The sequence below is a fragment of the Apteryx rowi genome, unplaced genomic scaffold (assembly GCF_003343035.1).
Source record: "Apteryx rowi isolate R43461 unplaced genomic scaffold, aptRow1 scaffold_237, whole genome shotgun sequence".
NCBI lineage: Eukaryota > Metazoa > Chordata > Aves > Apterygiformes > Apterygidae > Apteryx > Apteryx rowi.
In genome coordinates, this window is record NW_020448719.1 from 966,554 (window position 1) to 990,579 (window position 24,026).

General features: G+C 39.5%; 1 protein-coding gene across 1 annotated transcript; it reads left to right on the top strand.

Annotated features, from left to right (window-relative positions):
• Positions 1-9,336: 9,336 nt before the first annotated feature.
• On the top strand, positions 9,337-21,893 carry AMDHD1 (amidohydrolase domain containing 1). The gene is made up of 9 exons (XM_026066067.1): positions 9,337-9,473; positions 11,434-11,540; positions 13,023-13,087; positions 13,654-13,931; positions 16,938-17,163; positions 18,124-18,248; positions 20,728-20,821; positions 21,160-21,320; positions 21,779-21,893. The coding sequence occupies exons 1-9, from the start codon at positions 9,337-9,339 to the stop codon at positions 21,891-21,893; spliced, it is 1,308 nt and encodes a 435-aa protein (XP_025921852.1).
• The last annotated feature ends 2,133 nt before the right edge of the window (positions 21,894-24,026 follow it).

Genomic DNA, 24,026 nt, shown 5'->3' on the forward strand with positions numbered 1-24,026 from the left:
GAATCAAATATCTGGTCCAATATAATGTCATATTTACTTAGTTGTTGTCATCACTTCTGAAGTATACTAAAAGCCCGGACATTTCTTTCCCAGGTATGTCCTCTAACCTGAAAGACTGCTTCCTCTAAGAGAATTCAAGAGTCTAAAACAAAATTTGTGTGGAATTTAACCACATTATTGACTTACCCACTTTCAGCTTTGATCTCAACAGGATGCCTCATTTTGCACTGCGAGCAATGAAAAATGCAAACAATTCCATGTCTGCAGATGGACTTTCCATAAAGTCCTTTTGGAAAATGCCACCTTCTTTACTTATAGGATATAAAATGCCTACAGATAATCAGTGCCAACACCTCACTGATTAAACGAAGCTTTAAATCTTCACAAGTCTTCCCCGTGATTATGTTCTTTGGAGGAACAAATCTCTGCACAACTTTGAAAACTCTACTGGATTTTGGATCTACTACAGCTGCTGTCCTGTTTCTCAGTATAGTATATCAAATAATAGCCTATTAATGTATTTCAGCGCATATCAGGATTGGTACAGGCACATTACACTGAAGCCTGAGACTAAGCTATGGACACAAGAGGCTTTTGAGAAGCCTCGCACATGCTACAGGTTGTGTCATTAGCTTACTTGGTTTGAATAAGGAGAGGAGCTGTGTAGTGGAAGGTAATTAGGGAATAAAACCAGCATCATGGCCAACTTCCCATTTTGAGTTTAAACACTTATAACAAAAGCTGGGTATGAGCTTCTACTAAAACTACTCAAACCCGAGTCTGACTGCAGTCCTGAACAGGTCTCTAGGCAGGCACCACGGAGAGTTCAGCGCCAGCTCAGCACCAGCGTCTGTCTGCCCAATCTGTGCATCACCAATAATAGTTCAATGCAAAGATGGCTAAAAGAATGTATTCGACATGAGGAAAAAAGGCCTATAAACTCAACTTCACACCTCAGCATATTTACAAGTGTGTTTATCTTTCAGGTTAAACACTTTATTAGCTGCCTACACAAGAACACCAGTGTTTTGAACTACTTAAAATGAAAGTCTGAGAGACAAATTAGTCATGAGTGTAATTCCACAAATATTTAGCTAGTGCTGGTTATTTAACAATAAATGACATATAAATCACTGTTCACAGATTTCAGTTCTGCTACTTGGCCACCAAATGCGGTAGAGTCCTGCAAGCACTCTGTTTTTCATTCAATTTTTTCATATTAAAACTGAAGGTTTCCCTAAGTAAAAACACACTGATTAAAAAAACACCAGAGTGAATCCACAGACTACCCCCTAAAACTCAGCTTATAACAAATTTTCTAGTAAAAAAACATTTTGCTCTTTGCTCCTCACATATCCCTCAAAATTTCTCCTATTTCTCCTATTATTCTCCTATCTTTCTAGAAAGGCACAATGAAAGAGATTATCCATACAAATAAAATTATATTAAGACACCACAATCTAGCAAAACAGCATTTGGGATGCTGGGAGAACAGGAAACACTTTCTTCCACTTAACAGTCTTGACCGTTTCAAATGCTGGTACAGAACACAGCCATCTGGCTCCTGGGCTGATCTAGAGCAAAGAGTTCACTTTCAAATACTGAGAGAGAGAAGATGGTGTGGCATGCATAAGCTGGGAAGGCACTTTGCAAGAAAAGGCAGGAGGCTTATGTTTAACGTAAAAATTTTTAATGGGGAAGCCAGTAATGAAACGGATGAAGAGGGTTGATGTAAAGTGATGATGAAGAGAACTGTTTGTCACAGTGTTTGGGCTCGACGTCAGCAAGGCAAAATTCACTCCCTGGGCTTCCTTCCAGTCCCTAGAATTATTGCTATACACAAGCCTGGTTCGTCAACCTTAGATCATTCTCTGCACTGTTCAGCTAAGTTTGTAAAATCAAATTCATCTAACTCTCTTAATCATGATTCACAGATTTGAAAACAAAGCATGTGCTTATTCAATTGTAGTTGCAGAATTTCTTCCCCAGGAAAGTTTTTTAGAAGATCAAAGCCACATAATAAAAAAAAACATAAAAATAAGAACAAGTAAGATTACTGCCTCACCTTCTAAGCGTACAAATTTCTTTAACAGCTGACCTTACATATGTTGCCATTTTCATTTTGGACTTTTTTTCTTTACTTGCACTACAGAGAAATACAGAAATATATGAGAATCACATCTGCACCATTTTTCAGTGTATCAAAACTAAAAGGAACTGTAACAGTAACAGAGACTAACTTTCTAAATGCATTGATGGCACTCATACTATTTTGTCCAAGAAATTCTTCAAATGCAATTAGTTCTTTTCCTAACTTTTCTTCTGCAGATCTTGCTTCTTTTTCCTTCTGTACTATTAACTCCTCCAGATGCTTTACAGTTTGTTTTTTTTCTGTTACTGCATACTAGGAAAACAAGAGTGTTAAAGTATCACATAAAAAATTCTGGCTCAAATGTGTTTTGCATTTTCATAACATCATTTGAGCAAGCAAGTTAAACCCCATAAAGCATGTGCTTAGGCAACTAGAAACAGTCGTCCTATTTAATACAAGTCTATACAATAATGCTTACAAAACATAATGTCAATAAATAACAAAAATCAAGAATACATTATGCTTTTCAGCTGCATTACACACATCATTTCTTAGCTATCCTGTCACGCTTTTATTTGTCTTTCACAGCAGAAAGATCTTGAACACAACAGGTCTTCTTCCAGTGGAAAAAAGCTTCTTATCCAAAAGACAAGTGGAAACCAGCTAGTGGTTAGTGTTACAGAACATGGAAGAGTTAGTGTTCAGTACATACAGCAGTGAGCTCTCCTGCTCTTGAGCTGAGCTCGTCTGCTGATACTCTGCAGTAAACCATGAATAAATTAATGGTGTTGAAAAACTTGCATCATCATGACCTGTCCTGTATGTGCTCTCCAGTTAAATGAAGATTTCTTTCTCTCTTGATATCTGTCTAACATATTTCACATACATTGAATACAAAACTTCCAAGCAAGACCTGACCTATGATCAAAGTGACCCTGGGGAAGTGGGGAGAACACGGTGGAGGGCGGAATGAAACAACCCACAAACAACTTTATATCAACAAGTATGAATGAGTCTACATTTTTATCAGATTCATGGAAAACTCCTGCAAATATTTAAACTAGTTGGTAAACTTTGCCCATCTGAGTAGTTCACTGATGCATAAATAAGACTGCTGGTAAAAGCAGTTTTCTGTAACAGGCAGACCCATCTCAACTAATGCTAGGTGGCAATTCTAGGTAATAGACGTAAGCTTGTTCTATAGTCAGTAGGAGAAGACAGGCATCCTATGAATGGTTCACCCTATCATAAAATGGGTGGCTTAGAAAGGTGTGATAACTTGTACTTGAGAAATGTCTTTTTCCATTGCCTATACAGGGATGACTAGTTTGGACTAGCCACTTAAAGTCTAGAATCTCTAAAATTACACTATCTTAATCAGGTTAGGTGAGATTAATCCAGATGTTAGAGATCACAGGGTAAGGCCTACAGACTGCATAGGTGGGACCCCTCAACATTGTCAATATTCAAATGGACACAGGCTCATTCAAGCTGCTTTCCCAGTTTATATTTAATTTACTGTGGTTTTAAAAGCTATACTTAACAGAAAGATATGCATTTTTAAAGTACCTGCAGCAGAAACAAATCCTTCTGTTCGCTGATGTATTCTGTTATAGGCTGTTTATCACTCTGGCAACCTTTTAAGAAGATTCAACTCTTGTTAATCACAAGATGTTATTACATTCCTTAAAATGCTATGGAATAAGATTTGAAAAACAATATCTGCTTTCAAGAATTTATGCTTTTTTACCTACTTTAGTTTGACAAGAAAAATAAATGATTTTACATAAATTGGTATTAGGATTTGTAACAAAGAATTAACAGATCATTTATCCCTGCAGCTCTAATTCTGGGCACCTTACAGATCACAACAATTTTTTGTAACAAATATATCTTTACAGCAGACTGCAGCAGCTGTAGTGTGCAGATAGCAAGAAAAATGGTAGTTCATCATAAAGTCTAACACTCCTTTCAAAGGTGGATACGCTTCCAAATCTTTTTTCACCATTCCCTGAAGGACAAATTGTGGAAAGAAATAAATCTGTGTGAACTGTTGTGTTTTTTATAGAGTCCCAGGCAAATCAGTAGCTTCCTGTGGAAGGACACAGTTCTAGATAAAGACCTTGTCCTTATAACCCACATTTTACCTAGATGAAAAAAGTCAAAATTCTATGAAAATTTACACTAAGATGAATAATACAAAAAGAAAGACAAGAAAAGTGTACTTACATTTTGCATAAGCAATAGCCCAGTTGGAAATAGGAAAACAAATATCCTTTTCTTCTGTAATACATGTCTTTCTTTCAAAGGCTGAGATCACCTGCTTTGTAAAGTCTTGAGTTTTCATTCTTGATGAAAGCGTGCTCTTTTCATATAGCTTCAAATTCTTTTGAGCTTTTTTGTCTTGCATCTACAGATTTTTTGATAGGTGCATTCATTAAACTGCAAACTCAGAAAGATGATACTTTTCTTTCTGCATAACACTAGGCATCAGACACAGTGAATAAATAATACTGTGGTGCATAACTTTACACAACTGATCTTAGTTACTACTCTATGCCCACACACTGCAAAGATGCATGCAAGTATTTATCTTTGCTACCACAAAGCGTTCCATTCATTTCAATGGGAGAACTCATGCAGGTAAAATTAGACAAAGACTTACACATGTGCTTAATTCAGATTTTAGTCCTAATGATCTGAAAAGAATTACACCACAGATGAAGTTAAGGTACTCTGAGTATATCAAGGTAACTGAAGCTGGACCTTAGTTTGTATGGCGTAACCATCATGAATATAAACAGGTTCTTCCCTTCTTCTGGAGCAAGTCCAAAAGGCAGAATAATCACAAATATTCACACATATTATATATGTATTAAAGAAACAAATAAGAGGGTTCATGACTTTACTTCTGAAATATATGGTATAAAAAGTAACTAAAAATAAAATGCTTTCATGTGTTCAAATTGTTCAAATTGTTTATTATAGAATAAAAGAAATCATAGACCAAGTAGTAGGACACTCCATCAGCAAAAGATTATACCCTACAAAACTGCATACTAAATAAGCTAAGACATTACTTGGTCAAAAAAAGCCTAGAAAGATTTATAGCAAGACACAAGACATGCAACAAGTAGTTTTGAGCTTAATTTCTGTTTTGTCCATTTAAGAATAGGTTGTTTGCTGTTCATTTTTTATTTCTTGGAAACCCTTACGTTCCTAGGAACAGCCAAAAAAAGACTAGCCAATCTATCTGAAGAGTTCCTAAATTCCAACTATTGCTAAGAAACAAAACTCTCGTTCTATTTTGTGCAAATCACTGACTGCAAAGAATCAGGAGCTTTGGCCGTAAGACCAGATGCCGGACTGACGCCAGTTGCCATGTCTGGATGTGCCCTCAGCCCATATGCTCACTCCTGACAACAGGTCCTGCGCCACAGGTGCAGACAGGATCTCCTCTTTCGCTTCTCTGTAGTTTCTGCAAAAAGGAAACCTAGGCATATAGGTTGGAAAGGTTCTGCTATGCTCAAAAAGAAACATTCCTGCGGAATTAGGTCCCCTGAGGCAAGCTGCAGTGTTCCTCTAAAAGGTTAAGTCTTGGCACAGCCACTGAAGACCTAATTTAACAAGATACTCAAGCACAAGCACACCCAGTGACTTCATTGAAGGCAGGCAAACATTCAAAGCAAGGAAGGACACTGCTCTACTAGGTTTTGCATCACCAGGGGTTTATGGAATTTACCAAAAAAGTTAGTAAGACAGAACCTGAGAACAGACAAAGGATTTTAAAAAGCTAGTCTGAGTAAATGCAAAGTTTCCATGATTTGAGACACGCAAAATTTTCACGAACAGGAAAAAGAAAATGCAGAACTCCTTCATTTTTACTTCTGCAAAGCTATGCCAAAAATAATTGTAAATTTAATGTAAAACTCAAGTAATCAGCTATGATGGAAGCTAAGTGTACGTAACAAATTTGCAACTTAGTCTGGGTCAATTCCACATTTGAAAATCAATTTATTCCATTTGATGAAATTTCCATGCTTGATGATGAGGTGTCAGCAACCTCCACTACTTTTGCAAACAGGGAAATACTATGCAATAAATTTCACTAGCAAATGACTTTTCTTAAGACATACATATTATCTTCTTTCAGGACTCTTCATCACACTGTGTGTATTATTGTAAAGGATTATGAACTCTATCTAGCAGATGAAAAAAACTGTCTATTCTTTCTACTGTCTTGCTTTGTTTAAGTTTTTGGTGAAATGAATTATTTTCCAACCAAAACAGGCAAACTTAAGAAACTTAAAAAACATAAGCAATATGACCATAGGACATCATTATCATTCAAACTAACAATTTTAGGAACACATACCTTTTCAGCGGACCAAGACTCAGCATCTCTGTAAAGAACTGGTTTTCCATCTTTCACTGTGAAGGGAGTTATCTTCTTTTGAATGTTTTTATCAACATCTATAAAATTTTGCAGAAAAATATTATAATCAGATACTACTTAAAATATCACTTCTTAAAATTCATTTCAAAATGCCCTTTTACTGGAACATTAAGGTTGTGATTCAAGCCCACTAAACTTAAGAAATTTAGTCAGGGTTCCTCTGTTTATTCTACCTTCCTGTCTTTACATCCAATGAACTCTAACATTTTTTAAATACAGCTCCATTTTTAGAATCTGTACTTTTTACATTGCACTCAAGAAATTCCTGATGATGTGACCTACAGACCACTCCTGCATTTACCCTTCTGGGCAGTACTTAAAAAATATATCAGACACTGAACCTCCGAAATCACTAGTTTTGCAGTGGATTGGCCTTTTTCTTCATAGGCTGGTTTACTAAAGAGGAACATCTTCAACAGAAAAGAACTGGGAAATATGTAAATACACAGGCACGCCTGGGTTCTATGTTTCTGCAGGCAGAACGTAAGGCTGAGAATGAAACACGCTCCTATCTTACCGAGCATAAAATCTACACCTATTCTGAGGATTTAAGTCAGGATCTGCCCTTGGTTCTCTGAAAAGGCTAGTGCACAGAACTGGTTTATCCTTAGAGCATAACTGGGCATTTCTCAGAGGTATTAAGCAAAACACAGAATTCATCTTTCCTTTTTTATCCCTTTTACCAAAACTAATTTTATGAGTGGCTGGAGACTGAGATTGGATCATTGGAAATAAAGCTGCAGAAGTCATCTTTGTTCTTCAAAATTCTCTCTGGAATCGCTGAAATAGACAAAAGGCAAGAAAAGTGTAGGTGTGAGAAACATAAATGTAATAAGCATTGAGGCCAGTCTGCCTTCTAGTCCTTGCTCAAAGACTGGATGGCCAGGCATGCAATTAAATATGGGAATATGCAAATATAGATTGGAATTTAATGTTCACTTGCTCTCTCAAGGGCAAAACCAGCAGCTCGTTGAACATTTGCCCCCAAATATTTGTGAATACAAGGAAGATGATCTTGCAGTATTTAAACTACCATATGACAGTGCCACAGTGAAGCTGCTCAGTCCCCACTGTAGATGTCTTTATTGCCATCCTACCACATGCAGAAGTGAACAAGGTGCAGTGGGTGTGCTCCCTTCTGCTCCAGCTGTATCATCCTTTCTCCACTGCTTTTATTGGCAAGACTGATCTGGTGAGGGCCAAGTTCCACCACAGCGTGCCGGGTTTCATTCCTAACACACCAGGTCTCACATGACCACTGCTGCTTATGCATCCCCCCATGGAGTTTCCTTCCGCCCTTGCAATGATTCTGTTGTAATATTCCTCTTTAATGTCTGTTTTCATTATATACTGTGGTACTGCTGGGGAAAGCCAAAATAAGCAGCAGGAACTCCTGGAAGCAGTAAAGCACCATCTACCACCTCGCTTGTTAATCCTTTGCATGCGTAGCAAGAAATATTTAGAAGGAAGATAAAGATTATGTCATAGTGCAGTACTGAGAAAGTGGAGTGGAATCACAAGAGCACACTCAATGTTATCACACTTTCACTGACTTTTCAGGTCTGTTTTTAAATGCAATCAACAAAATACTGGGTTTTAGCTGCATATTTGCCATTTAGCTGCATATCTGAAGAAAAGTGTGTTTGAGGAACCACCTATGAAGAAGTATTACAATAGCCCAGCCTTTATTAACAGGAAGATATGATCATAGGCAATGTAAGAACAACCACAAACTCTGTTGATCAGCTTCTTTTGCCAGCTGGGGGTTACTGGAGCCCTATACTCACCAAGAATATTTGAAGGGAGAAGACAACTGAAAATCCCCGTTAAGAGTAAATATCTCTTCCCAAACCCTCCCACCTCTACTTCTGTAGGGGGCAGTAGACTCTAACGAACCTCTTGATCGTGGCGTCATGGACAACGGAGATAAATTGGTATTGGTTATACCTGCCTGAATATCCCGGAGGCCGGTGCAGCAAGAGGCACTACACTCCCTCGGGGGCAGGTGCCAGCACACCGGCGAGGCCTGGGGCGCCGCGGGGAGAGTGACACTGGTGAGGCCTGGGGAGAAAGGCTGCAAACGAAGAACCAGAACTTTCCAGGTGCCTGAGCCTAACGGCGATGGGGAAGGAGGCTGAGGGCCAGCTGGGGCTCCCTCCCGGAAGGAAGCCAGCAGCTGCCCGGTTTTCTCAGCAAAGGGCAATCCCCAGGCAGGGCAGTGGGGCTAGAGGGCCCCCAAAAAATTCCCCACTGGCAAAAGTGCTCCTTGGGAGCTTATAAATAAGCACAATTTACAGCTGATGTCACCCCAGACTATAGCAAGAGCAGTATCCCTCACCAAGCCAAGCAGCCAAGGGCCAAATTCACTTTTGTTAAGCACTTATTCAGCCCAAATTCCTGTCAAGCATCAAATCTGGCACCAGTGAGGGCAGGTCACTGCCCCTCACCTCACCCATGGCCAGGGGCACTTAAGAGGAATCCTTCAGCCTTTCTGCCTTCACCTGCCCTGCTGGAAGGGCATTTTGCTTCCTGCCACTGTTTTTATGCCAAGATGTAACAACCAGCTGGGAGGGAAAATAAAAGATCTCGGAGAACTGGTGGTCCCTGGGGGCTGCTAAAGAAGGAGAGAGGGGCACCTTCCTCACGCTTTGAGCTCTGCGGGCCGCCCCGGGCACCCCCCAGTGGGGCGGGCGGCGCCATTTCGCGCACCGCCCTGGGGGACTTGGAGGCGCCCCCGCGCCGCCCGCCTGCCATTTGGTGCCGCGGGGGGCGCCGCACGGCTGCGGCCATGGCGGGCGAGTATCGGCTGCTGCTGGAAAACGCCCAGCAGCTGGTGCTCGTCTGCGACCGGGGCGAGAAGTACCTGCTGCAGGCGGCCGCGGAGCGGCTGGCGGTGCTGCGGCACGCCAGCCTGGTGGTGGGCCGGTGCGGACGGCCGGGGGCTGCGGGGCGACGAGGCGGTTCAGGCTTGCGGCCGTTGAGGCTGCCGTTACCTGGCTGTGGGAGCGTGGGGGGGGGGACATCACCGCGGCGTCGGGACGGCTGGAGGCTGCCACCTCCGGGCTTTGGGCAAAAGCCGGGCCGCTGGGATGGCTGGGCTTACATATAAGTCAAACCTTTAAGCATATCTATATATTTTAGATATTTTACTTTATTAGAATAGATATTTTTAGATCTGTATATCTATTTATCTGTCTATATATTTAAAGACCTGACAGCAGACCGCAGTGGGGGTGGATGTTTTTAACTCTATAAGTCAGTGATCAGAAAGCTTTTTGCGAACTGCTCCTTGACCACCACAGCTACGGTGATGGTTTGCCAGATTGAAAATCTGGCTTTAATGTTATTCATCTGCCTTTTAACATTGTGGCTAGTGTTTATTGCTAATCAAATTGTGCTTACCTGCCTGCGTTCTGATTTTTGCCTGCATCCCTGTAGTATTCGAATAGCAGTTTATAGGTATTTTAATACCTGAAAACGCCTTGCAGTTCTTTTTAGAAGCATTTGGATGGAGATCACAGCACATCTTGCTGCATAAACTGAAGAGAGGGTGTTTTTGGTCAACAGTGACTGGCTAATGGCTGTGCTGCAAAATTTATGATATTATCCTCTGGGATATTTAACTAATAGCAGGTTTTGTGGAAGACAAAAAACGTATCTTAAGGGATGTTACTCGCTTTGCTACTGCTTGTTCAATTCCTGGATTTCAGCAGCAGGCTCCTGAAAGTGCCAGAGCAAAGCACGTAGATCTGCCTGTGTGTGACCAGATTATTATTATTTTTAACCTTATTTAATCGCTGGAGTGGGCTGGTTTTTCCTCTGGTTTGTGTATGATATTCCTTGTCTCTTTTGGTATGTGCAACATGACAGAAATGGTTCACTGAAATCTGCTTTCATAATTTTGATTATTTCAATCAACATCCTGATAACCTCCTTTTTTTAATACTATATTTACATTGCTAGCCTCTTAAAGATAGCTCCCAGCATGTTGTTGATCATAAGTCTTACCATCTTCTGGATCTTTTCTGTCTCTGCTTTATTTTAGTTGCACTGTCATGAACTAGTAACAATCATATAAATTATTTAGTAATTAATAAAACTATAGTTAATAATTGGTGTCTCTAATTGCATCTTTTCTTTCCCATTTTCAAATGCTCTAACTGTGATTGTATCTGCTTTTTAAAAATTCTGCTGTGTAGTATAGAGATATCTTCAGTGAGCTACCCGTGATGACTCCGAGGTATTATTCCAGTGACTTAAAAAGAGCTGGGGAAAGAAAAGGCTTAAGGAGCAGAGGTGTCACCTGAGCCCTGGGAAGTTTCTCTGGGGTAGGTGAGGTGGAGCTCCACACATGTCTGGAGGGGATCTATCCAGTGCAGTCTGGGATTCCCAGTACGATCCTCAAGCTCCACCCTAAGTCCTATTGAACTGAAGATCGACCCCAAATAGATTTAACCCTATGGCAAAGTATGATTCAGATCTAGACAGTGGAGGCTGGCAAGGACAGTTGCATTTTCTGGAGGACAAGAATGCCCTGCAGATCCTTGCTGGAGGAATCCTGTATATATATATTCTCCCCAAGAGAGTAAAAACTTCATCTAGCAGAAATTGGAGCAAAAGGGCATCAAGGTATCATCCTAAGGGATCAAAGCAGAGGACAATTGCAGACAGCTTGAAATGCATAGCATTTCCTTATCATTTTCTGTGCATCCATAAAATTAACAAGCCAATGCCTGTGTGCATCTGCAATCCTGCTAACAATTCCCAAGATCCCTACCTCCTCTTTTAAAGTGTTTTTGCTTCGGGAGCTCTGTTTAAAAGTTGAGCTCAGCAAATGGTCACTGACAAATGCAAGTTTCCTTTGTTCATTGACTGTTGATTACAGAGATGGTTATATAAAAGCTGTGGGCCAGGCAGATGCTATTCGCAATCAGTTTTCAGGAGCATCGTTTGAAAGAGTGATTGACTGCTCTGGGAAGTGCGTACTACCAGGTAGGTATATTTTTTCATAATGATTCAAGGGAAAGTGACTAGAAGTGCTTAGAGATGAAGTACCTGTGCATTAGAAGTTCCTCAACCCTTTTCCCTCTGTATTCAGTACTGGTTTGATCATGCAGTAATTCATATTCAATAACAAAACCATTGCCTGTACCAATTTTTTTGCTACCATGTGGCCCAAAGGCATTTCTGATGAGCTAGGCTACTTGTCTCGTTATCCCAAGCCTGTTTCAAATTAGACAAATTTCAAAGCCAGATCCAGAAAGGGTGGAAAGGAACCTAATTTCTAGTTGAAATCAGTGGGACGTTAGATATGCACTGAATTTAGGCAACTAAATACCCTTTTGAAACTAGCCATATATCTGAGCAATCCTGAAGAGGTCTGTTCAGACAGCTTCCTTGACCATCTCTAGTGCCTTTTTAATTAGCGTTTCAGTCACTATTTACCATTCTGACCTCTTCCTTTTGCAGCCTTTTGTCGGCAAGTTGGCCTGCTTGACAAATTGAGTCAAGCCACTGATCCCACACTCATCTGTCTTTGTAAAATACTATGAAAGACACTTAAGTAATGTATTACCATTTCTTCTGAACTGAGTCCTATCTTGTGTTGGGGAGAGGGAGAATACAGTAGTTTCCCTATCAGGAGTGCTTTAAGGATAAAATTGCAGCACTCCGGCTGGTTTTCTGGCTACAGAGGGGAGCTCAGTCTCCTCTTGTTTCATCTTGCATCTGTTCTGTGTAGCATAGGTCAGAATGTAATGTAGTTGGCCCTCTGATTGACTTTAAGAATTGCATCTCTTCTGTTCCCTTTCTGTCCATCAGCAGTTCAGCTGTGGAGCTTAATCTCACTGTCCTGCCCACAGCCAGTTGGAGGCAAAGGGGCAGTGCAGGATTTTAAGTCACTAACATACTCTGAAAATTGCCTTATTAAAAATAAATCTGAGTGTTTTCATATTGCATTTTAAGCTTTGCAACTAATGTTAGCATGTTAGCTGCTAGACATTTCTTTCATCTGAAATGGATGCTGGCATTCAGTACTATTGGTTTCACAGCTCTCTGAAAAACTTCCCCATGGAGTCAGTGGACTATTGCCAGAGTAAGTGCTAGACTACCAAGTTCAGCATAAGCGCTTTGCTTTTTTTTAAAGGACACAAACTTGAGGTCTAATGAACTATTTCAAAGTTTGTAATTTATCAGTTCTCTTCTTCAATAGTTCAAAAGCTTCATCAAAAACAACATAAGAAACTGAGCAACTGATGCATTTACATAGAGATGTAAATACACTTAAACATAATTAAAAGAAAATTAATAGCCTTTAAAGAAAGTCCTAGGTTTTGGGGGTTTTCTTTCTTTTCAAGCAGTAGAGGCTGTACAGGGGAACTTCTGCTGTCCCTTTAATTTGCTTCCATATTCATAAGCTTTTCTCTTGCACAAAGAGCTAACTTGAACATACATTCACTTTGGTGTTTTTTTTAGGCTTGGTAGATGCACATACACATCCAGTGTGGGCTGGTGACAGGGTTCATGAGTTTGCAATGAAGGTAACATAAAATTAAAGAGCTGCATTTTTCTTGTTGCTTTTTTTATGCATAACTGTTTCTACTTTCTATTGACTCCTGGTTTTCATCTGTAGGAAACAATGTAATTTCTGTTAGATAGTGTACCTGAGAGGGAAGGGATGATTTTTGACGGCTGGGATGCTGAAAGAGGAGTATCTCTGCAGCCCTTGCAGCCAGGCTTGGTTTATTTTTGCATTCATGGAGGCCAACACAGGAATGTCACCTTCTATTACTATCATAATCTTGAAGTTGTCCCCCTGCCTCCCTCCTCCCTGCAGTGAATTTTTAAGCTAGAGATGAGTTTTCCCCCTGGGCTTGAGGGAAGAAAATCTTTAGAAAAATCCTGTTTATGTAGCTTCTTGCATTGTCTCTTCACTTAAATGGAGGGGAGATGGAAGCAAAAGGGGGGAATTAATGGGGATTTTTTTCTCTCTTCTTTTTCTCTCCACTGCAGAGGCCCCAAGGCACTTTTCAGCATCCTAGAATCCCTGGGATAGAAAATTCACATTGAACAGATAATTGGTGTTTTGTTTTGTTTTTTCTTCAAGCTGGCAGGTGCTTCATATATGGAAATTCATGAGGCTGGAGGAGGAATACATTTCACTGTGGAACACACTCAGAAAGCCACCGAAGAAGAGCTGTTCAATACCTTCAAACACAGACTGGAACGTATGTGCCAAGCAGGATCTACTTTGGTTGAGTGCAAGAGTGGATATGGCTTAAACTTAGAAACAGAACTTAAAATGCTCAGAGTGATTGAACAAGCTAAGCGATCCGTGGATATTGGCATTTCATCAACGTACTGTGGAGCTCATTCTGTTCCAAAGTAATATGACTTGATTGTCTTGCTCTTTTTAAATACTACTGCTTTGCATTAAAATGTGGCTATTATTTTCAGGAAGATTTCTTCTGCCCAACCCTTCTAAAGTATAACAAAGTATATTTGAAACAATAATAATCATTTACAAAGGGTTATCCTAAATATTAATTTGAAGGAAGAGAGGGAGCATCACTTAATGACTATGAAATGCCAACATAAGCTTAGCACAGAATCCATGCCTCCAGATGACAAGTAACCTGTGCAGTTGCTCTTTCCCTGAATGTAACACTGATTCCAGAGTTTCCTTTACAGTAAATTCTTTTGCTTGGATTTGCCACTACCCTTGGAACTTACACTCTGTTTCAGGTTTTTATTTTGATCAGCTAACAGAAAACATTATTGCGTTTAATCCTTATATGTTTTAGCAAACAATATCTTAACTGTGTTTCTGAGGAATTACATGCATCTTATAGGTATGAGCTGAAGATAAGTATGAAGTAAATGTACTTAATCACAAGTGGCCTGATGAGTCAAGTAGATGTACCATATCAAGCCAGTCTTTCTCACTTTGGCTTTTTTTTTTTTTTTTCAATGATGGAAATAATCTCATCAGGTTATGAAATTTCATTGTACAAAAGAATTAATGTTATACAGAATTTTATGAGGAGTTCTGGAGAGGTAAGCGTGCACGAAACAAAGACATTTTGATGGACTAAGCAGAAGACTGCCTCAAAACCAGGCACGTAAGATGGAAGCAAGTATAACATTCCCAGGGATACTGTGTTAATGCTTTAAGAGATGTTCATATAAAAGAAAAAAAAATACACCAAAAAACTCTCTCTTCTGACATTCAGGAACACTTGACCTGAATAAATTTATTTGTAATCTAATTATCCTACCTGACAGGGTGGGGTTTTTTTTTTTTTGAATGTAAAATGTCTTTTGTTAATATAATTATTCAAAAAGAATTCTGTGTCATCTTCAGTAATTGGAAGATGATTAAAATAAAGTAACTAAAATCTGAAAGTGCCAAATAGCTCTTACAAGAAGTTTTGATAAGAATTTGGAGGATTTAATGGTAACATAAAGCTCCAGTTTTAAACCAAAGCCATATACATTTCTTAGCACTTTCCTCTTCCCCAAAAGAGCTCCACCAAAATAAAGTAAATTCCAGGTAATGGTATGTATGAATATGTCAAATCTTATGTGTTAAATAAATAGACAAGTGTATTATATGGGAGTTGTTCAGCAGCCTCCTTCCAAGTCACTTATGCTTGTGCCAGTTTCCTTTCATCATTATATGCTGTAAAACTGCTCTGTAGTTCAGTTATGCATAAATCATGCAAACACTTAAAAGATTGACTTAAAAATTGTTTTTACTTAAATCTTCTTGATTTATGTTGTTTTTACTTAAATCTTCTTGATTTATGTAGGTTTTAAAAAGTAATGCTCTCTTTTGCTGTAGGTACTTAATAGCAATTCTTGACAAGATAGCCATAAAGAGTCTAATAATCTTATAATAATTCTGCAATGTTTATAGTCATGCAAACTTATTACCACCAATTTTGATAACCTTAAATCATTTTACAATCATTTAACATGGAACAGAAGAACAATGTTACGTTCACTCATGGAAAATGCTCCTTATAACCTCCTGGGGCTGCTGCCAGCACAGTTTTATAACTTCTGGCTAAGCCATTTGCTTGCTAGCTTCTTACACTTGGGGTTAACTTACTGTTGCAAGTTTGGCTGCTTACAGCAGAAGCATCACCAGAAAGTTCGTTCAATTGATAAAGGTGTCACCTCTTGAGTATTACCAAGTCTTGCAGTAGATGGTGTTTCTTGTAAAGCCTCGGTGTCTGGAGTCTCTTAAGAGGAGCCTACCTTCAGACTTGCCAGCACTAGTCATTTTTTCCCGTTTTGGAAATTTGGTTTGGGCAGATTTTGAGAATTTCTGTGTGCGAGATGAACAAAAGAAAGGCAATGATGCCAGGTTCTGCTCTGTTTTTTAACTGTGCAGCCTCATTTGTAAATCAGAGCAGAGTTTGGCTCCTTGAATTTACTGTCACTGTAAAACTCTGAACTCACCCACGTATGGCACTCACGTGATGTTAGTCTGTGCTTGTTTTATGGTGCCTGAAATGAGGATTGAGATGTCACACATATTTAGCTTCAATATCTCACTCATCTTTACGTTTTAAAAGTGCAAAATAATAACTCTGCTACATATTTTGGGATTGTTCTCTCTTCCAGAGGCATTTACTGGTCTCTCCTAGGCTATCTTTATGTAATAGGGAGGTCATAAATGGTTGTGACCTTAGTAGATCTAATATCAGGAGGTCCTTCTGGTTTAGAAACTCTTACCTAACAGTCACTCTGCATGGTATCATAGGAGGAGCAGAGGTAAATTTAAAATAATAATTTGTGCTGCACATCCTTTTTGAGCTTTGATACTTGCATAAAAATACTGCATGAATACTACTTAAAATATTTCAATAATCATTTACGTATTTTAAATAGTTGTGTTTTAGGATACAGTATAGGTAGATCAGACTAAATAGGAACGCAGAAGAATTTGTTTTAAAACGTCATATGTATTGGTTAGCATCTAAAGAAGTCAACCTTATAAAGAATATATAGTATAATATAATCTAATATTCTTTGAAGGGAAAGTAAGTCATGTTTGAGTGTATGTATGTGAATTATAGTAATTTTTAATTTTTGTTTTAAAAATAAATGATAATTTAGGATTAAAATCAAGGCAATGATTGAAGCAAAGTTATGCGACCTGGAGATACTCCAGAATACTGTCAACAAAAGCTTTTTCTTAAAAAATAAATAAATAAATAAATAAAAATAAAAAGACTGGTTTTTGGTACATACTAAGATTTTTTGAGTGATTTGTATTTACATCATTTTCTAAATAATCTACTTATTGCATGTATGATTTGAATACTTGCCAGACTTCAAAGATGTTATTCTTATGGCTCTATAACATTTTCTTTTCTTTAGAGGGAAAACTGCTACTGAAGCCACAGATGACATTATCAATAACCATCTCCCTAAACTGAAAGAACTCAAACTAAGTGGTGAAATACATGTCAACAACATAGATGTATTCTGTGAGAGGGGAGTCTTTGATCTGGATTCTACTAGAAGAATTCTTCAAGCTGGAAAAGATATAGGGTTACAGATTAACTTCCATGGTGATGAACTCCATCCAATGAAATCTGCTGAGGTACTACTTTCTTAATGTTCAGTCATTCAGTTAAGCCGTTTTTGCTTGTGCTTTGCTTTTGTGAGAGGTGAATCTTTGGAATAATTGCAGTTTTCAAAACAAAGGTTTTATTTTCTAAGACTTTATAAAATAGACCATTCATAGATGATAGAAAAGTGCAACCATTGTGCAGTTTTGGAGTTAAGGACATGGAATCATTGACCTTTATGAGTAATATGCACTGCCTAATCAAACATTGACTTTGCTTATCTTCTGCATGTGATACAGATGGGAAAGATGGATATCCATGAACCCAAGAGTGACAAAAATATGTTTTATATACAATTTGAAAAAAACTTTTTCATTAAATGTACTCTTAGCAGCATCAAATAAGATGCACAGTAAGCACATGCACAGGGATGGGTTAGTCAAGAATAGACTCACAACTATCTTATTAAAGAAAGTCTGTCTGAGTCTGTGTTTCACCATCATTTGAACATTGCCTTCTTCCTGTGGGGTCTGCTCAAGTGATTCTCTGCTGTATTTAAGAAATGAAATCTTGATTGATCATAAAAGCCTTTTTGGTGTTTCACCATAGAAGGCAGCAGTTTCAGCATTTACTCTGCAACCAGTGTCTCTTTTATCAACCCTCTTCTGCTGCATACTTTATGAACGGGAGTTGGTAATGGTTTTATTCATAGCTGTCCCATAGTTTGCATGTTGTTCATCACTTAAATATTCCACTGAAGGTGTGCTTCCACTCTACTGGATGGTTAATACCTTTTGTGATTAGCTTTTACTGCAGTAAATTGGCAAATATTTTGTCTCTGCATTTCATTTGTTCTTTCAAGCATTCTTTGTGATTTTTGTTTTAGTAAATTTTACATAAATAATGAATTGTCTCCTCCAGTCATTTGATAACAATATTGCTTTACTGAATCAGCTGATAGCTGTGAGTAATTTTCTTGACAATTTGCTTAGCTTGGAGCTGGACTAGGAGCCCAGGCTATCAGCCACCTGGAAGAAGTTAGTGATGAAGGTATCACTGCAATGGCAAGAGCTAAGTGTGCAGCTGTCCTTTTACCAACCACTGCCTACATGCTAAGGTAAGGCCACTATAGTGGAGGAAAACTACAGACTTTTTGTAACAGCAAAAACATGTTTGCGGTTCTAGTGTCTTTTAATGTAAAAGCATAGGCTTGAGTCTAGCCCATAACTCAGCCTGGATCAGTGAAGACAGTCACACATACAAAGAGCTGAATGAGCCTACACGTGTCGTCTTTCTGGTAGAGCTACTCAAAAATAAGGCAATACCCTATTTCTGAGAGAGCTCACAGTAGATCTGGAGTGGTTCAGTCAACATCAAAGTTTAACCCTTATGACAGACTAAGATAATAATCAAGCATTCATTTAAGAAGAAAACTTTACTGAAAGATTGTGGATAATGTTTAATTAATGTTTAATTATTTCTAAATTTCATCTGATTTTACCCAGGCAACAGTGGCATGTCCTTAAGAACACTATATTTTCCATATGCAGATATTTTAGATAAGCATAAGTGGATCACCTCCTTACCCCTAATGCCACAAATAAGCCAACAAGATGGTGGAGACCACAATCCAGTAGTACCTTCCTTTCTGTGAAAAAATCCTTGAATTGACTGCGGTTTGGTTATTTTCAGTTAGCATGGCTTTCTGAGGAATCAAGGCTTGTGCAGTTGTGTCAACATCTGTCACTCTGATTGTGTTCACTTTTATATTTGTGCTTGTGTTTGTGGTCAGCTGTTAGTATCCTGCACCCATTGAACCCATTGACTGATTGCAACTAAATCCATCACTGGAATAGAGATCTCAAAGACAATTTTTGGTACTGCAAATTTACATTAGGCAGGGACGTGAAAGAGAGACAACGGCAACACACTTAGCTGTGGAAAAGGGTGCAGTGTGAACTCACGTGTTAAACACTAGAGAATCCATGTGGCAGAAACTTTATAACCTCAGGATAAGACTCAGTATGAGATAATAACCAACCACAGGAAATGAGGCCTAATTTGTTTCAGTGTCCAAATCGCTATTTGTTGAACACAGGCTTCCCATTCTAATATACTCTAAAAATTAAGAAACTATTTCAGATACAAGAGATGACAGGTAAAAAGAAGTAATAAAGGGCCAAACGCTGAGAAATACCAAATATGAGAGAAAGTAGCCCATGCTGTGAGGAGGTAGAGATGCTGGCCTTCACCAGCTGCTGCAGTGGTAATTGGGAAAGTTCAGACCTTGAGAGGTCCCAGCCCTACAACATCCACTGCATTTAAGAAAAGCAACAGCAGCCAGGGTTTCACATGATGACCAAAATTGGGCCAGAGAGTGCAACTGAGGACTTGCTTAATGGTAACCCCACTCTAATTTTGGCCTTGGTTAACAGTTGCTTGCAGTACTCCCAAGGCAGTAGAGGGCAAGAGGGAAAAACAGAGACTGGAGGGACATGTAAGAACTGGGAACAGCTCTTTAGACAAATCTTTTTAAACATAGCCACCAGGGGATCATATTGTGAACAGAACGGGTAGTGTATTCTCATACATCTACTAAGAAGTCTCTATAGTGAGGGGATTGTCTTGTATCAGATGTAGGCACTTGAGATCGTGTTTGTTCTTTTCTGTTAACTGCAGTGCCTTTAAAACTACTAAGACCAGCAGATGATCTGCTACCCCCAAATTTTTCGTTTTCCTTGTTACATTGTTTTATTTCCAGAAACTATGTTTGCTGCTTGTTGGCTTTACAGCAACTATGGCTAAAAATTTCTTAGAAAGTGTCTTTTCTAAGGCTGGCCCTCAGCCTTGTGAACACTTAATCACACAGCTTTACCCAATGGGTGAGCAATTTTGAAAAGGCTATTCCAGGTACTGAAGTTGATTGTAAATGTAAGTGTTCATAGGATCAGAGCTCAGCTGGGGATTACTACAAAGGTACTTTCTAACTACCAAATAATGTAAACCTGGGACATAACGCTCATGGTGTAAGGGGATTTTACGTATGGGCCGAAGGTTAGATCTCTGAAGATAGATAGATTCTTGCGCTACCGCAAAGTTACAGAACCCCATTGGGTTGTTTGTATAAATGTCAATGGGAGAATTAGGCTTTTGTGTCGTAGCTAATTCTTAAGCTAGTGAACGTACCTTTTGTATTAACATTGCTAAGTGAGAAAAATCCTTTGATGTATACAAATACTAAATTCATAGCCTAGGATAACTGTTTCAAATTGCCTACAAAATCAGGAAGGAAACATTGTTTTGGTTATGCCAGTTTTCATATTTGGAAGTCTGTCTTTGAAGCTATAAGGACTAGAAAATTACTTTTTTGAGAAAAGATGATTTCCATTTATGTTTATGTTATGTGACAGTTTCCATTTATGCAGTCAATAGGGTGACAGGTAGATAGCCACAAGCAGAATTTGGCCTTTTGTCTCCAAAATGATTAGTTTAACTGAATGCATGAATGTAGCCAAACTCAGTAATGACTTTTGCTCTTGTAATTCATCATGTAATAGCTAAATGGATTGTACTGACAAGTGTCTTTTTCCCTCTAGACTGAAGCAACCTCAAGCTAGGAAAATGTTAAAAGAAGGAGTTATAGTTGCTCTTGGCAGTGATTTTAATCCTAATGCATACTGTTTCTCAATGGTAAGCTATTCCTAATACATGTGACTGTACAAATAGATCTGTATGCCTGGCTTAGACTATTGAAAATGCTTATTTATGTGGCTTGGCAGTTTTTTGCCAGAATTTTTGAAACCTGAAGGGGTGTGATTCTTCGTATGCACTTGAGAGGCTTAGAAAAAAGGCTTGCAAGGTTCCTGATTTCATGGTCCTCTTTTTGGAATACACAAGATTTACATCATGCAGGACAACTTCTGTTACTCAAGGTGGGAGGAGAGTGCTTTGGAATGCCCAGCATTTGGCCTAGACAGATTTATTTGTGTTATTGGTAACTCACATTTTCCACTTGACTTTCCTCCCAGCCTATGGTGATGCATCTGGCCTGTGTAAACATGAAGATGTCAATGAACGAAGCACTAGCAGCTGCTACGATTAATGCAGCTTATGCTCTGGGAAAATCGGACACACATGGCTCCATAGAGAATGGCAAGCAGGGGGATCTCATTATCATAAATTCATCAAGGTATGTTCTTCCTTTTTTCTTTGAAATGTAATTTAACATAAAGGACTTATTTTTTCCATCCTCTTGTGGATAGTGGAGAGGTTAGTGGATTATTTGTGTTTTAAAATTATTTTCATCTGCAAAAAAAGGACAGTGCTAGCATCTTAGACCCACTTTCTTTCTCCTTAAGTATTAATCACTCCAGTGGAAAATAAAGCCAAAGACTTTTAGGGCTAATACTACAAATAATCTGCACCTAATTACAAATTATCTAAAGATAATACCTGTTTATTTTGTGGAAAGAATTCTCTACTGGTTTGTATATTAACTCACTGTATTCATACAACATTGCAACAAGAGATCAACGTGTAAACATGGAATAGTGTTTTCCCATGGTTCAACTAAACTTTTTTTAATAGCTGGATATACTGAGTATGTAAGCTGCTTTTATAGTCTTAAACATTTTGTTGTCTTTTCAGGTGGGAGCACTTGATTTACCAGTTTGGGGGACATCAGGCATTGATCGACTATGTTATAGTTAAAGGAAAAATTGTGTATAAAAATGAGAGGTGTGGGATAATGAGCAGTTACTGAAAGAAGACTGTCATTTTGGAACTATTATAATCAAACAGACACTGAATTTTCAGTTACAAAAGGGCAACAAACAAATTGGACTTGTATTTTACTGATAAATTGTTTGCCTGCTCATCTTACCAGCCCTTTTGTTCAAATAAACTTTACCAAGCATTACCCATCTGGTGTTTGTTCATATCAGTTATCCTTCTCTCCAGTGCATAAAAATAGTTTTTATTGTATCCCTTTTGAAATAAGACTGTTTCCTGACATGAAGATGAGAAAAAAATTATGCAATTTTAATCTGTAAAATTATTATATTAAAAGAGCAATGAATGAAGCAGTTTGGATCAAGGTAAGATTTATTGGGAAGAGCCATGTTAAGTAACCTGCCATCATGTGGAGTAGTGCGCCTCGCTGCGAGCTTGGCAAAGCTGTTTGCACAAGGCGCGATACATTACATTGGGGCAGGATGGAGGGAGGAAAGGGCTGAAGGCTGCTGTTGCCAGAAGTGGAGGTGAGGGGGAGGCAGTGCCTATGGCCCTGCAATGTCGCCCTTTAGGGCAAAGACACAGAGGTTAAACATTTTGCTTACATTCACACTGTGTTTTAATACTGTTTCTCACATGGCAGGTTGTCACAGCAGCAACCAGTAGGGAAGATGGACTTGAACTGACATATTGATAGCCCCTGAGGGTCTGATGGCCACATGTGGTGGCACAGTCCATAAGTTGGCTCTGCCAAGCAGAGTCAGTATTTAATCGTTGAAATGCCTAAAGCCTTTCAGGGCCCAAGACTGCACAAGGAAAATCCTTAATATTCTTACTGGCCAGAAACAGCTGTTACTGTCCTGAAACTACTGACCTGAGGGGAAGTCTGCTCTCACACATAAGCTCTGATGGGAATTTCAAACCACGTGCTTGCCTGCCTAGCTTGGTCTAATTCAGTAGCCGTTTCCACTCCCCAAGGCTATAATTAGTGGGAGGTTTGCAGTTAGAGGATGTGGTTATACTTCAGTGGTGTAGCTGTCTTGGGCAGTTCCTGATGGCCAGCTACATCATCTTGCCATTACGCAATCTGCTGCTCCCTTGGCTATTCTGCCACCGCTGCATCTGTGCAGCTGCAGCGGAAGGCGCAGCCCTGACCTTCAATGTTAAAACCCCCCACTGAAACGTAGAAAGTTTTTGTTTGCTTGCTTTTGATTTGGCTAACTTCAGCAATGATGTTCGCTGTGCTGGCTCCCCCAGCGACAGGAGCATGCAGGAACAAGGCTGAAGTAAGAGCAGGGGCTAGGAACTTCTCAAGCCAGTTTTGCTACTGAAAGAACCATATTATTTGACCATACTCTGAGGCTGAGGGCAAATGATTTAACAACAGGGCTGTAGCCTGCAGCATCACACTCGCACTTCATTTCAATTAATCATTCATTTCATACAGAACGGAAGAGGCCAGAGCCAGGAGGGTAGAGCACTTACTTGGCCCATAAGGGAGAGCTGGTGGTCAAACATGCTGTAGATCAGGCATGGAAGGAAGAAGCTGAACTGGGAGCTCACACACCATGGAGAGGTATGGCAGATCCCAGGACTACTGAGTCTGAGGACCCATCACCATGCTCATGTTCATACCTTGGAGTAACAAGTCGAGAGACACCTAGCTCTTTGCAGGGCAGGAGGCAGGATGCCCTGCACAACTCACTATTTCTCCTTCTGGCCAGGTTAGGTGCCTACCTGCCAGCTTGCAGACTGGTATTAATCCTGTTCTCAGAGTACATTTAACATTGCCCATCACAGACACACATGAGGGTAGCCCCATAATACCAATTTAGCTGCCCCTTGCAGCATAGCGGCCTGCCTGGGTAGTTACTCAGTTCTCCTGGGAATATTTCCAACCCATGCTGAAGCCCCTGCTGCTGTGGTTATCAAGCCAGTACTGTCAAGGCTGCTAGCTTTGAACTAGCCTTTATATGTTGTCATTGCACTACCACGTGGGCACACACTAAGTGTTGTAACACGGGACAGGTTACAACGCGTGAGCCAGCGGGTGCCTGGTGAGCCCAGGAATTCCAGACCTCAGTGCTGTCACCCTGGAGCTGGTTTGCATCTCCCACTCCTACCCCACTTCCTCCTCTTGCAGAAACAGCCTGTACCATTTCCT

Bases quoted from the DNA above. Each gene is read 5' to 3' on its own strand.
- AMDHD1 (XM_026066067.1), top strand. From the start codon at position 9,337: ATGGCGGGCGAGTATCGGCTGCTGCTGGAAAACGCCCAGCAGCTGGTG. The intron at 20,822-21,159 runs GTAAGCTATTCC...CTTTCCTCCCAG, and splicing joins ATGCATACTGTTTCTCAATG to CCTATGGTGATGCATCTGGC. The intron at 21,321-21,778 runs GTATGTTCTTCC...TTGTCTTTTCAG, and splicing joins ATTATCATAAATTCATCAAG to GTGGGAGCACTTGATTTACC.